Source organism: Somniosus microcephalus, chromosome 6, assembly GCF_052327205.1.
Source record: "Somniosus microcephalus isolate GS21.2 chromosome 6, FLI_Smic_1.0, whole genome shotgun sequence".
NCBI classification, from domain to species: Eukaryota; Metazoa; Chordata; class Chondrichthyes; order Squaliformes; family Somniosidae; genus Somniosus; species Somniosus microcephalus.
The window spans coordinates 224,565,089-224,579,279 of NC_140992.1; the positions used below are offsets into that span (position 1 = coordinate 224,565,089).

The 14,191-nt window shown below is 42.2% G+C and overlaps 1 protein-coding gene across 6 annotated transcripts in view; it reads left to right on the top strand.

The window, feature by feature from the left end:
* Nucleotides 1-14,191, top strand: part of znf423 (zinc finger protein 423) — a 358,819-nt gene that overhangs the window by 285,537 nt on the left and 59,091 nt on the right. For all 6 annotated transcript variants that reach the window (XM_085991483.1, XM_085991487.1, XM_085991484.1 and 3 more), the window contains one exon: nucleotides 8,344-8,475. In XM_085991483.1, coding sequence (XP_085847609.1) covers nucleotides 8,344-8,475 — 132 coding nt within the window. The remainder of the gene's footprint in view (nucleotides 1-8,343; nucleotides 8,476-14,191) is intronic.

Genomic DNA, 14,191 nt, shown 5'->3' on the forward strand with positions numbered 1-14,191 from the left:
ACAGATCCCTGAAGGCGGCGGAACAGGTGGATAAGGTGGTAAAAAAGGCATATGGGATACTTGCCTTCATTAGCCGAGGCATAGAATATAAGAGCAAGGAGGTTATGATGGAGCTGTATAAAACATTGGTTAGGCCACAGCTGGAATACTGTGTGCAGTTCTGGTCGCCACACTACAGGAAGGATGTGATCGCTTTGGAGAGGGTGCAGAGGAGATTCACCAGGATGTTACCAGGGCTGGAGCGCTTCAGCTATGAAGAAAGACTGGGCAGATTGGGTTTGTTTTCCTTGGAGCAGAGGAGGCTGAGGGGGGACATGATTGAGGTGTACAAAATTATGAGGGGCATAGATAGGATGGATACTGAGGAGCTTTTTCCCTTAGTAGAAGGGTCAATAACTAGGGGGCATAGATTCAAGGTAAAGGGCAGGAGGTTTAGAGGGGATTTGAGAAAGAACTTTTTCACCCAGAGGGTGGTTGGAGTCTGGAACTCACTGCCTGAAAGGGTTGTGGAGGCAGGAACCCTCACAACATTGAAGAAGCATTTGGATGAGCACTTGAAATGCCATAACATACAAGGCTACGGACCAAATGCTGGAATATGGGATTAGATTAGACAGGGCTTGATGGCCGGCACGGACACGATGGGCCGAAGGGCCTCTATCCGTGCTGTATAACTCTATGACTCTATAAATGCCAGTTGTTGTTGCATCTCCCCAAATTATTGCATCGTAAGACTTGACTTGTAATTGTATACCCCAATCCAAAAATCAATGCATACAACAGTAGAATAGTGATCTACCAAAAGATTATGTGCCCTTCTGTGACTTCATGAAATATAGTGCTCTTGGAAATACCATTACATTGCTCATGAAAGATGGGTTCTGTCATTTTTGCCCTTAAGATTCATCCAATTTGGTCTGTTTCCTCTAAATTCATTTTTAAAATATCTTGTACTCAACCTCTAGCACTTTGACATCATTTAAATTTGTGTACATCCAATGAAAAATTACTCCAATTAGTCCCCCAGTAATTATATGCTCAAGTCTCTGGAGTGGATCTTGAACCCACAACCTTCTGACCCAAAGGCGAGAGTGCTACCACTGAGGCACGGCTGACACCTTATAGCTTCAATTTATCTTGGAAAAATGTTAACAGGCATTGTTTAAATTATTTGTCTCAGGACAAAATAAGAAATTACATTAATACTTCTAAGCATGTAGCCCCATTTTGGGGGAGGGAATATTGCTGCAGGAGCCAAGTGCATATTCCAACATTATGCACAAGCTTGTCAGTATATTCACAATGAGTCCTGTTGTCTAGTTGAACATAGTTTTTGTTATGCTGCAGTGAAGTCTGCCATGCATATTAAGAATTATAGTTGAAGACTAGAAAATCTGATCAGTTTTCCAACATGCATAGAAGTCTACCTGAGAATGCAAGTATGTCATCTTGTTTGTATGACAACAGCTACTATACTGTCAGAATAATATATCTCAGGTGAAAAAATGTACAGTATCTATTATTTTTAAATAAAAATAATTTACCTCAGCTTGGTTGGAGAATTTACCAGCTAACTCTGAGACCGTGCTGAAGTGTGCTCTGTATGCTTGGAGTTGAAAATAGTTGGACTACAACTCCCAGCATTCATGCCTGGGTCTTTAACCATTCAAAGGACAATAGGCATTAGGTCTGTCTAATACCTTCCCTTTCTTTTAAGTCAACTTTTGTGTCACACTGGTTACCAGAAGAATGGGTCAAAATCAAATGTATGTGATTTTAAAATTGAATATCCGGATTGCTAAAAATTAAGAGGTGATATTGTATGGTTACCAATATCTTTGGAAAGTCCTGTTGCTGTTTAGTGTTCTTTTTAAAGTTGTTCATTAATGCTTTTTTAAGACATGTCAATAACACACACTTTTATTAGTAAACTTATCGATGAGGCTGACACAATTTCAGTTTGCTGCTATAAAATTATCCGATGCAACCTTACACTTTCAATCCACTGAATAGTTTCATATGTTCCTAATGGGTTTAAAAATTAGACACTGTACAAAGTATTAAACAATATAACCTAAACTCCATACAGATTTAATAAATTTGAAATAATTATAAATTGTCTCAGCGTGGTAATTGCAGGAGTGGGTGTATTAAAAGCTTTTTTAGGTTTTTAATTGAATATTACTTGAAAATACAACTTTAAAAATCCACACTAATACAAAAGCAAAATACTGCAGATGCTGGAAATCTGAAATAAAAACAGAAAATGCTGGAAATACTCAGCAGGTCAGGCAGCATCTGTGGAGAGAGAAACAGAGTTAACGTTTCAGGTCGATGACCCTTTGCCAGAACTGGGGCTCAGTTCTGACGAAGGGACATCGACCTGAAACGTTAACTCTGTTTCTCTCTCCATAGATGCTGCCTGACCTGCTGAGTATTTCCAGCATTTTCTGTTTTTATTTTTAAAATCCACATTTTTATTTAATCATAATGTTTGCAGCACCTGTATTATATTTCAAATTATGAAATGTGTTTAAATTTTTCTACTATTTATTATTCAGTCATGTTTTCAGTAGTTCCATGGCTTACCGTATAACTTTTCCCTTTGGGCTTATAATGGTTCACATTGGGCCATAATTCGCTGTCAAAATAACAGCGAGGCTAATGGTGCTCGCCGTTATTTATGCACAAATGCCACAGCAACTTCACGCGAGGGCAGGTGCACGGTTAAATGTGGAAATCCAAAAGATGCTGTCGCAGATGCGCTGCTCCGCTGTTAGCTTCGCGAAAACAACATCTTGCTGTCTGGCTCACCGTTGAATTGCATTGAATGGCATGAAGTTGCTGTACTTGTGCGATAAATATGAACTAAACTTGCCACAGAAAGTTAAATCTTGTCCATTTCAAATGAAGTACCCTTTTAACATGTTAATTACTGCCAGTCAACCCCTCTGGCACTGTTGATTAACTATTACAAGTATGAAGTCTCATTCCTTCAGGTTTTAATTGTTGGAGATTTAAAAAATTTAAAACTTTAATTTTTTTACTTTTCCTTTCTGTCTCATTTTTCTCTTCTCAATCCAATCTTTCTTTCCCTCTTTATTTCTGTTTCTGTACCTGATTTGACATTGAATTCACCCACTCTAACTTACTCCTCTTTCTCCGTCCTTGCACTGTTAATTTCACAATTCTTCAATCTGATTGGTTCACTCAGGTCCCAAATGCCCTGTTTTGTTCGCTGCGCTGTTATCAGCTTGCACTTTCAGCAACTTGCCACAGAAATGTTGTTAAAACCTAAACGTGCAAGGGCAAGTCTAACTAACGGCAGACACCGTTTAATTCACTCCTGCAGCAAATTATGGCCCATTGTGTTTAAGTTAGATTTTTACTTTGAGGATTTTTAATATGGAACCACTCACCTCTGAAGAGATATGCCCGCTGTCATATATTACCATGGATTATATTAAAGCACGCCATATATTTGATACTTTCTATTTTTATAATACATCTATTTAAAAAAACGCATGGTTTAAACAGAATAATCAGTGACTAACTGTGGACTAATATTTTTTATCACATTCCCCAAGATGACATTCAGAACTTGCTTGTGACCTATTAGTATTGGCATCAACAACTTCTAGAGAATTTTCAGATTTGTATTTTTCTGATCTCTTCTCATCCCTGATTTATAATTGATGCAGAATCGTGCAGTATCATTGAGTGGTTTAAAACAATTTTTGCAAAAACGGAAGCCAAATCCAATCAGATGTCTTATTTTAAAAAGATATGGTTTCTGGTTGAAGCAGTATGGCAAGTTGAATTGCTGGAAAGGGTAGAGAGGATATTTTTGCCCAATCAACATCTCAAGAATTAAACAGTAACTCTCTCTCTCCCTGCCACAGCAGTAATATTGCCTCTTTTGTTCTGTTCCAGAGTGTCTTCTTCATTCTTGTCCTTGCTGCCCAACTAAATAATTTAGCACATGCAAATACAAAAATATATTGACTGATGTCTCTGAATTGTTTAAACTTATAAATTTAATCTTTCCCCCAAGCAAGCTTTGTTCTGGATAAATTTCTATTGTGTTCAGGTACAATTATTTTTTTAAAAATCACATGAAATAATTACATGGTAAATACACCATTCTGCATCTTGCAGCATCTTAGTGCACGACTATAAAAATAACATCCTTTTATATAATTACTTCAATTGCTGCTCTTTATCCATCCCTCTGTTTCTCTTTCCCTTGTCTCCCTGCATTTTGTTCATACTTTGTGTTACTTAGTACCTGTTGTCTTCAAATATGCTCATACTTACTCACTTTGTTTTCATGGAGGAAAAAAAAGCAGTCTTCAAAAAAAAATTAAATTAAACATAGACTAAAGACTCGAGAATATTAAATAACAAAGAAATAAGTAAAAATGGACCAGCTAAAATGGAACCACCTGTTTAATCTTTAAATTTGTTAATATTATATTGCCAAAACAATCAACTGTGCAGCTTTAGGCTTAGATTCAACTTGTGCATTAAATTTAGATATAAAAAGTCACAGTGGCACATGATAGCGAACAGCAAAGTGATGTGACCCCACCCAATGCTGCAATCCCAATATTGAGTATTTCTGAAAACCGTTTCTGCCCAGTTCCGTTTGATTTGTGAATGACTGACTGAAATCCACATTTATCAGTTTCTTGCCTGACGGGTGAAGCTTTAACATGTGAAAATGAGAAATGTATAGGTGCAAGCAAACCAACCGATACGTGCTGTTAATCATACTGGTTCAGAGGTCTTGTGGCAAGTCTGATTTTAATTTAAGAGGTTTTGGGAGACTTGAGAATCACCTTAGTGTGTTTATTGCTGTGTGATTTGTGTACAAGCTACACCACATCAATAAAACGGGTACCATACAATGAGAGCATGAATATTAAAAAGGAAGTCTACTTTCTCATTAAAACTGCAAAGACCACAACAGAAGTATGACTATTAGACAGCTATTAGCATACACTAAGTATACTATTAGTTTCTTTGTTAGTACAGTATGTGTCTGCCTGGTCATAAGTAGCAAGGTCACCCCTGCTGCTCTGGGTGCAGGCTCTGCCTGTGCTGGCGGTATTTCCTCCTTTTTCTCTCTTTCTCCCTGGCACTATCTTTCTTTTTCTTTTTCTCCTGAGGTGCAGATGGCCACATTTGCAGGTTAACTGGAACAGCTGGAGGCGCATTATTAGTTCCCTGCTGCGAACTCATATTTGCTTAGATTTTTTTTAACTGCACAGTAATTTATGACTTTTAGCCACTGATGTAGCTGGTACCCTTGTTTTGAACAGACTGATCTGCGTTCAAAATTCATTAGCATTTGTTAAAACGTTGGAAAGGGGGATGCAATTGTCCTTTTAATCAATTAATCGATAATTATTGTTCATAGGGCTATAGCAGCTTTGAAATGTAAACAACATGAACTGTAGCAGACATTGATCCCTAAGGGGATTCTAGACAATATTTATACTAGTGCATTCATCTGTGGTGACAGTTTCTAAGGAGTGCAATAGTAGATCATAACTGCCATGAGTGAGAAGTCAGCAGACTGTTTATTCCACTCCATTTAATGTTTAGAAGCACAATAAATAATTACCTTTGTTTTAATATCTGTATATTCTAAAAGATTTTAGGCTCCAGCTGTAACTTTGTACACAAAAGGGGATTAATGCTTTGTTTTGTTCCTCAGGGTTAGAAAAACCTAAAGCTTTTACAGTTTTAATTCAGTGCCAACAACACTAACTCCCTTAAGTACACTTTGTATGTTAAATTAACAATGAAAACGCAAATATTTATTTTCTGCATTATTGCATGACTCATGCAGAAATTCAGTGAGCCAAAGAAATGTGCAACTTGCATATGAGTAGCTTTAAGGAGTGTGTCTCTTTTACACTTCTGCTTATTTCTATTTTACTTTTCTCTTAAAGTTTTAAGAAACATCATTGTGTTTATTAGAAGGCAATGTGTTTTTAGCTGCCTAATTATATTTAAATGTAGTCATCTGTTCTTGCCCTACGGTGCAGATGTATGGGTACACTTTGCCATCAGCTGAGGTTTACCTATTTCAACGTGTTGAAGCACCAAGATGTGGTGCCTTGAAGTGATGGGCTCAGGCTTGAGTCCCAGATCTTTTCAGAATTACATAAAATTCTCAGGTTTGAGTCCCATTCCACGGAGTCCCTGATCTTACAGCACTAAGTTTGGTACTATCAAATCACCACTTTTTGATGCATTTTCTTTTCTTTTCAATGCTTTTGAACCTTGTTAGTGTCATTGACTGTGGGCCTAGGCCTGCCACCGAAGTTCTTACAGAAAAAACATTTTTGGCTCAGGCACTCTAGATCGCCACCTGGGCCTAAAATTCCTTGGGTCCTGCTCTGCCGGCACAAGTGTGATGGAGTAGAACCCACACCTGCCAGTACCTAAAGATGTCAACCCATATCACACAGCCAGAGTGGGTACATCACACCTGCCAGAGTGCTTCAGCCAAGCTTGCCCCGATCTGCCAGTTGGAATGCTGCTCTGAGGCTGAATGGGCAGAATTTCCTTGAGTAGCCCAGACATGCCCTAATGCCATGAGGAGGGTGGGCAGAAGATTCACCCATGTTTTCCACACCACCACCAGAATTTAAAGGGGCAATTTTTGCGAAAGTTGGAATCCAGGTGGAACTGAGTTCCACTGCAAAATCCTAAAACAACTCCACCTTCAAGGGTGAAATTTTCTTTCCTGCCCTCCCAAACCTAAACGAACCCCTACACACGCAACCACGCGCACACGACCACAACTACACGCGCACGCACACACACACACACACACACACACACACACACACACACACACACAGACACAACCACGACCCCACACAGGCGCACACACATACAACCATGACCCCACACCGGCGCACACACATACAACCATGACCCCCATACACCCACACACACACAATCCCCCACAACCCCGCGCACACACTCCCACACACATACTCCCACACACGCCCACAACCCCACACACACAACCCCACACGCGACCTCACACTCGTACATGACCCATACCGACCACACACACACATGACCCTACACACCCACAACCGCGCACGCGCACACGCATACAACCACGACCCCACAACCGCGCGCGCACACAACCACGACCCCACAACCGCGCGCGCACACAACCACGACCCCACACACACACACACACACAACCACGACCGCACGTGCGCACACAACCACGACCCCACACGCGCGCGCACACACATACAACCATGACCCCACACACACAACCCCACACGCGCGCGCACACGACCACAATCCCCGCATGCGCGCCACACACAACCGCGCATGCACGTACACACATGAAGAATGGTCATTTAGACAAAGTACTGGTGGGCTGCCATTGAACACCATGAGTTGTCACCGTCGGGAGAAGAGGGAAAGAGGCAGACATGGGGAGAAATTTATTTTATATACATTTATTATTAATCTATATTACTAAAATATCCATTATTCCTTGGCTAGTCGAGTGTTAGAGTGCTAGTCTGCCATGTAGGGAGCCTGATTGGTTCAGAAATGTAACCAGCCCAACTCATCCCTAATTGAATGATAACGTAATAATTTACTGTTGCCTATACGTGTTGCCTAACTGTTCAAAGAAAGCAAATATTAACACTTACTTGTTGTAAAACTGGTACATTTAGCTTTAGTCTCACTGCTTCTAAAAGCACAGTAGGGAAGGTGTTAGGTTTGTCCAATCAAAAACATCTGTGGTCAGTACAACTAATCCTGATTTGGTGACAGGCTGGTACCAAGAATCAGCAGGGTCCTAATCTGCTGTCATCAAATCTGATAGGATGTGATAAATCTGTCAGCTCCAAATGCTCATCTTCAGCTGCCAAAAATATCCCAAATCCAGGAATTTTGTAAAAACCGTGCGACGGTCGTGGTTTTGAGGTCAGACAAATGTTGATTTGTATTTTCAGTGTTTTATTGCTGTTGAAATCTTGAGATCTCTTGCAGGTACATGGTGCATTTTAACTATTGTCAAATACAAATGCTGACTATTGAGGACGGAAATGCAGCATAATGCATCCTTGGATTAAAATGTACAAATTTAATAGTACTTTGCAGTAGTAGAACTGAACTGAAATAGTTTTAAATAATGTCTACATTTTTTATTGTCATTGACCATGATCATATTCGATGCTGCCACGATTGGGTTGGATTGTTAGCTTTCAAATACACATTCTAATCAGCATCATTGCATCCCCGCTATATTTTTCTTTGACTAACAGTTGTATTATTTGAACTTTACAGAGGAAGGCATCAATCATGAGTGCAAACTATGTAACCAGATGTTTGACTCGCCAGCAAAGCTGCTGTGTCACCTGATTGAACACAGCTTTGAAGGAATGGGAGGTACTTTTAAATGCCCGGTTTGTTTCACAGGTAAGGTGCATACGATAGAATTTATTTTAATCTCTCCCACTTTTGTATAGGAGACCATTATTTTTAAATGTGAACACTCAAGAAATTGAGATGAATCTGAAAATATTTAAAGTTAAGAGTAACTGTCACAAAATCATCCTGCACGAGGGTAATACTTGACTTTTGGCTATGACCGTGCTAATCGTCCTGGCAGTGACATCACTGATTGTGCTGCTGCAGATAAATATAAACAAATATACATACACTCCCTGCATTCCAGTTTCACTCTTGGTTACATAGATTAAGACGTGTCGACGTATTTTATCCAAAGTCACATTGATTGCATTCTATTCTTGCATTTGGAGCTACTTCAGGATTTGAAGTTGGCAACGAGGTGCAACTTTGTTTCTGCTGGGAGTCCAAGTACACAAATCATTTGAAGCTAGTGCACACGTACTAAAAGCAATCAAAAAGGCTAATGAAATGTGGCCTTTATCTCAAGGGAGCTGGATTACAAATGGGAGTAAGTTATGCTTCAGTTGTATAGAGCCTTGGTCAGATCCCATCTGAAGTACTGTGTTCAGTTTTGGGCACCGCACCTCAGGAAGGATATATTGGTTTTGGGGGTGCAGCGCAGATTCACTAGAATGATATCGGGCCTTAGAGGGTTAAATTATGAGGACAAGTTGCATAAACTTAGCTTGTATTCCCTTGAGTATAGAAGATCGAGGGGTGATCGGATTGAGGTGCTAAAATTTTAAAAGGATTCAATAGGGTAGATACAGAAAAACCTTGCTCTGGTGTGGGAATCATGGACAAGGGAACATAATCTTAAAATTAGAGCCAGGCTATTTAGGAATGAAATCAGAAAGCACTTTTTCACACAAAGGACAGTAGAAATCTGTAATTTTCTCTCCCAAATGGTTGTGGATGCTGGGACAATTTGAGCTATCAAGACTGAGATCGATATATTTTTGTTAGGTAAGGCCAACAAGGGATATGGTGCTACTGCAGGTATATGGAGTTGAGGTACAGATCAGCCATGATCTAATTAAATGGCAGAGCAGGCTCGAGGGGCTGAATCGCCTACTCCTATTCCTATGTTCCTGGATTGACCATGGCCATATTCTTCCATTATAAGAAAGTAAGAACCTCCCATGGGGAAGTTAACTCGTGCTGTGGGGGAGGGTTTAAACTAATTTGGCAGGGGAAGGTGAACCAAGACGAAGCATCAGAGAAGAGAAACAAAGTGCATAGAGGACCGGGAAAGACAAACAGCACTAGAATAAAGGAGCAGTCCCGCAAGAGGAGGGATCAAAAGCAAAATATTGCAGATGGTGGAAATGTGAAATGAAAGCAGGAAATGCAGGACATACTCAGCAGGTCAGGCAGCATTTATGGAGTGAGAAACAGAGTTAACGTTTCAGGTAGTTGACCTGTCGTCAGAATTGGCAGAAGTTAGAGATGTAACCGGTTTTAAGCAAGTACAGAGGCAGGGAAAGGAGGGTGGAGAGGAGGAAAGAACAAAAGGGAAGGTCTGTGATAGGGTGGAAGGCAGGAGTGATTAAATGACAAAGGAGATTATGTTGCAAGGCAAAAGGGGATGGTAATGGGACATGTGAAGAAACAAAAGGCGGGTCCAGAGGAGCTGTAAATGGTAACAGCAGAATCATTACCAGCACCTGCTGTCTGGAAAAAATGGGAGCAGTGGTTATGATCTGAAATTGTTGAACTCAGTGTTGAGTCCTGAAGGCTGTAAAGTGCCTAATCGAAAGATGAAGTGCTGTTCCTTGAGCTTCATTAGAACAGCGTAGGAGGCCGAGGATGGAGGGGTCAGAGTGGGAGTGGAGCGAAGAATTAAAATGGCAAGCGACTGGAAGCTCAGGGTCACGCTTAAGGACTGAACCGAGGTGTTCAGCAAAGTGATCACCTAATCTGCGTTTGCTCTACCCCAAGGTAGAGGAGACCGCATTGTGAGCAGCAAATACAGTATACTAAATTGAAAGAAGATGCACTGCAGCAACTCGCCAAGGCTTCTTCGGCAGCGCCTCCCAAACCCACGATCTCTACCACCTAGCAGGACTAGGGCAGCAGGTGCATGAGAACACCACCACCTCCAAGTTCCCCTCCAAGTCACACATCATCCTGACTTGGAAGTATATCGCTGTTTCTTCATTGTCGCTGGGTCAAAATCCTGGAACTCCCTCCCTAACAGCACTGTGGGAGTACCTTCACCACACGGACTGCTGCCAAAGAAGCCTTGGCGAGTTGCTGCAGTGCATCTTGCAGATGGTACACACTGCAGCCACTGGAGGGAGTGAATGTTTAAGGTGGTGGATGGGGTGCCAATCAAGCAGGCTGCTTTGTCCTGGATGGTGTCGAGCATCTTGAGTGTTGTTGGAGCTGCACTCATCCAGGCAAGTGGAGAGTATTCCATCACACTCCTATCTTGTGCCTTGTAGATGGTGGCTAGGCTTTGGGGAGTCAGGAGGTGAGACACTCTGGGTGTTTATGATAGACCAACAAATAGTGGGAAAGAGATGGGGGGACAAATCTGCAAGCAAATTTCAGAAAGATGTAAAAAGTGGTAATAGGGGCCTTCAGTTATCCTAATATAGTCTGGGGGGAAACTGTAAAGGACAAGGAGGGGGAGGAATTCCTGAAATGTGTACAGGAGAACTTTCTTAATCATGTTTCCAGCCCAACCAAGGAAGTAAGCTGTGCTGGATTTAGTTCTGGGAATGAAGTGGGGCAAGTGGAGCATGTTTGTGGGAGAGCATCTGTGAAACAGTAATCACAATATCATTAGGTTTAGAGTAATTATGGAAAGGGACAAGGAACAATCAATGGTGATGATACTTAAGTGGAAGAGGACTAATTTCATTGAGTTGAAAAGAGATCTGACCAGGTGGATTGAAAATAAAGAATGGCATTTAAAACTGTAAATGAGAAATGGGAGGCCTTCAAGGAGGAGAAAGTTCAGTTACAGACTTAAACATATTCCTTTGAGGGGGTAAAGGAAAGACATCCAAAGCTAGAGCTCCCTGGGAGACTAAAGAAATTGGCCTAAAAATTCACATGCACCATGAAAGCTGCCGGTGCCATCGTAGCCACGAATGAATGGTCACTGAAAATTACGGCGTCGGTAGGACTGAAGAATTTGTGCTAGGGACTACTGATCAGTAGCCCAGTGCTAAACTCACGGTGTAACGCTCTCCTGGTAGAATTAGCCCCAGCATCAGTCCCGAATATGGCATCCAGAAGCGGTGTTTTATCTTCTAACAGCCTCTAGAAGTGAGGCTGTGATTTCGCTAGGCATTGTGGGATATTAAAAGGGCAATGCATTGTTGTTTGCTTAAAAGGGCAATGCCTTCTGAACTGATGACTGCATTTTTTAATGTCTTTTTTTTCAGCCCTTACAGCTCTACTGCTTTTTAAAAAAATTAACACTTGAAAAAAATTCCCAAATGGTAGTCTTCTGCTCTGAATTCCCTTCTGCACCTCAAAAATGGGACAAGTGCTTCAGCACTAACACAAATGGCTCAGCAAGCCAGGGAAGTGGCACCCAGGATCTCTCCAGCTTTCAGCACTCCAGCTTTGCGCAGGGGGGTCAACACTGGAAGAGAGGTCCTCTGCCCACAGGGGCCAGGAGGCCCTCCAGAAAGAACGATGTGGGACCAGATTACTGAGGCGGCCACTGCCAGCAGTGTAGCCCCCACCACCTGGCTCCAGTGCCCAAAGCAGCTTCATTACCTCAGACCACTGGTCAAGGTCAGTGAATGCATCTTCAAAAGCCGTCTCCTACCAACTGCACCACTAGCCTCACACTCTTCTCAATGCACCCCCGCCACCCCCAATCACTCACCTACCAACAATCCGTACCAATCACTAGGCACACCTCCCATTCCTAGCTTCATCTCACCCCCTTGGAGGAGACGGTGCTGGCCATTTTTGGCAGGGACCTGGCTGAGCCCTTGGCCAGTGGCAGGGCTGAAAGGATACAAGATGCTGGTATCCTCCTGTGTTATTCTCCTTCTCGCATACACCTTTTGCTTTACCACCTTCCCCTCACCACAACTCTACCCTTGTACCTTCCTCATTTGACACACCCAAGAAATGCAGCCTGCCCAGCCAGTGGTTGACCAAAAAGAGGGAGAGGAGAGTAAAAAAGAAGAAACACCGTCACTTGATTTGACACTCCCAGCCACCACCTCTTCAAGGTCGACCAGCAAGGCCATTTGCAGTGTCCCCCACTGAAAGTCAGCAGTCTTCCTCCAGCCATGCTCCAGCCACTGGGGTAGCACTGTGTGACATCAGTAAGATAGGCAAAGGCACACACAAGACAGTCACTAAGGGAATGCATAAGGGTGATGAGTTGATTTCTTTGTCATATTGGATGGATAGATGTATAAAGTTGGATTGGAAAGTTTGCTTTGTGGTGGCTTTTATTTCAGCATTGTGGCCAAGAGGACGCTGTGATGGTCAGTAACAGAGGGAAGGTAAGGTGTGGGACTAAAGTTGAAAGGGGAATTGGGGTTGTGGTCACTAGTACTGCCGGTGGATGATTCCATCTTGGATATCCTGGCCAAAAGGGGCTGTCTGGGTTGCATCCTTCCTTCTGCTTCCTCCTCTTCAGCTTCTTCCTCTTCTCTCTACGAGCAGATGATGTAAATCTGAAATAAAAGCATATAATGCTGGAAATACTCAGCAGGTCAGGCAACATCGCAACCTGTGATGTGAACTCTGCTTCTCTTTAGACGGATGTTGCCTGACCTGCTGAGTATTTGCAGCATTTTCTGTCTTCTCAGATGCCTTCCTTTACCATCCGAGGCCTTGCAAGCGTCCAGCAGCACTCCCTGCACACTTAGAAAACTTTTACCATGTATTGCAGCAAGCCTCTACTTCAATAACATTTAAAAAAAACTAAAAGTTGTGTGTGTCCCTTAAGAGGTGCTGACAGCGCCTCTGAGTCTGCTGAACGCTGGGTTTTCGTGGTGAGCTTAGGACCCAGCACTGAACTCCGCGCCAAGGTCCAAGTTCGCCACGGTGACATTAAGTCGGCATTGCACGGTGACATTAAGTCGGGGTTGCACGCCGACTGATGTCGCCCTCTCCCTAATTTAAATTTCCACATTTATAGCTTTTACCTGCAGCGCTGCTGGCCCTCAGAAAATGGCAGTCGCCACGGGGCCCGCCACCAGCTGGCGAAAGACCGGCGGTCGCTGTTTCTTCACAGAATTTTGCAGGTAACGGGTGGTGTAAAACACCAGAATTTTTAGCCCACTGAGATTAAAATGAAACAGAAAAAAGTTTGTGATAAATGTCAGGTTCATAATACAGTGGAAAATCAAGCAAAGGAGAACTAAAGAAGGAAATAAGAGGGGAAAAGATAAGAATATGACATAAAAGGGAGCACTATAGTTTTTTTTATAAACCTATAAAGAGTAAAAGGATAGTTAGAGGAAGGTGAGGCTAATTAGGCAGCAAAAAGGAAATCTTGTGGAGTCGGCGAACATGAATACTTTTTATCTGTTGATAAAAGATGATGCTGCCAATGTCAGGAGTGAAGTTAGGAAACACTTCCACACGCAAAGGGTGGTAGAAGTTTGGAACTCTCTCCCACAAATGGCAATTGATGCTGGGTCAATTGTTTAACCAAAGGTATTCAGGGATGTGGGGCAAAGCAGGTATATGGAGTTAGGTCACATAGCAGCCACAGATCAGCAGGATCTCATTG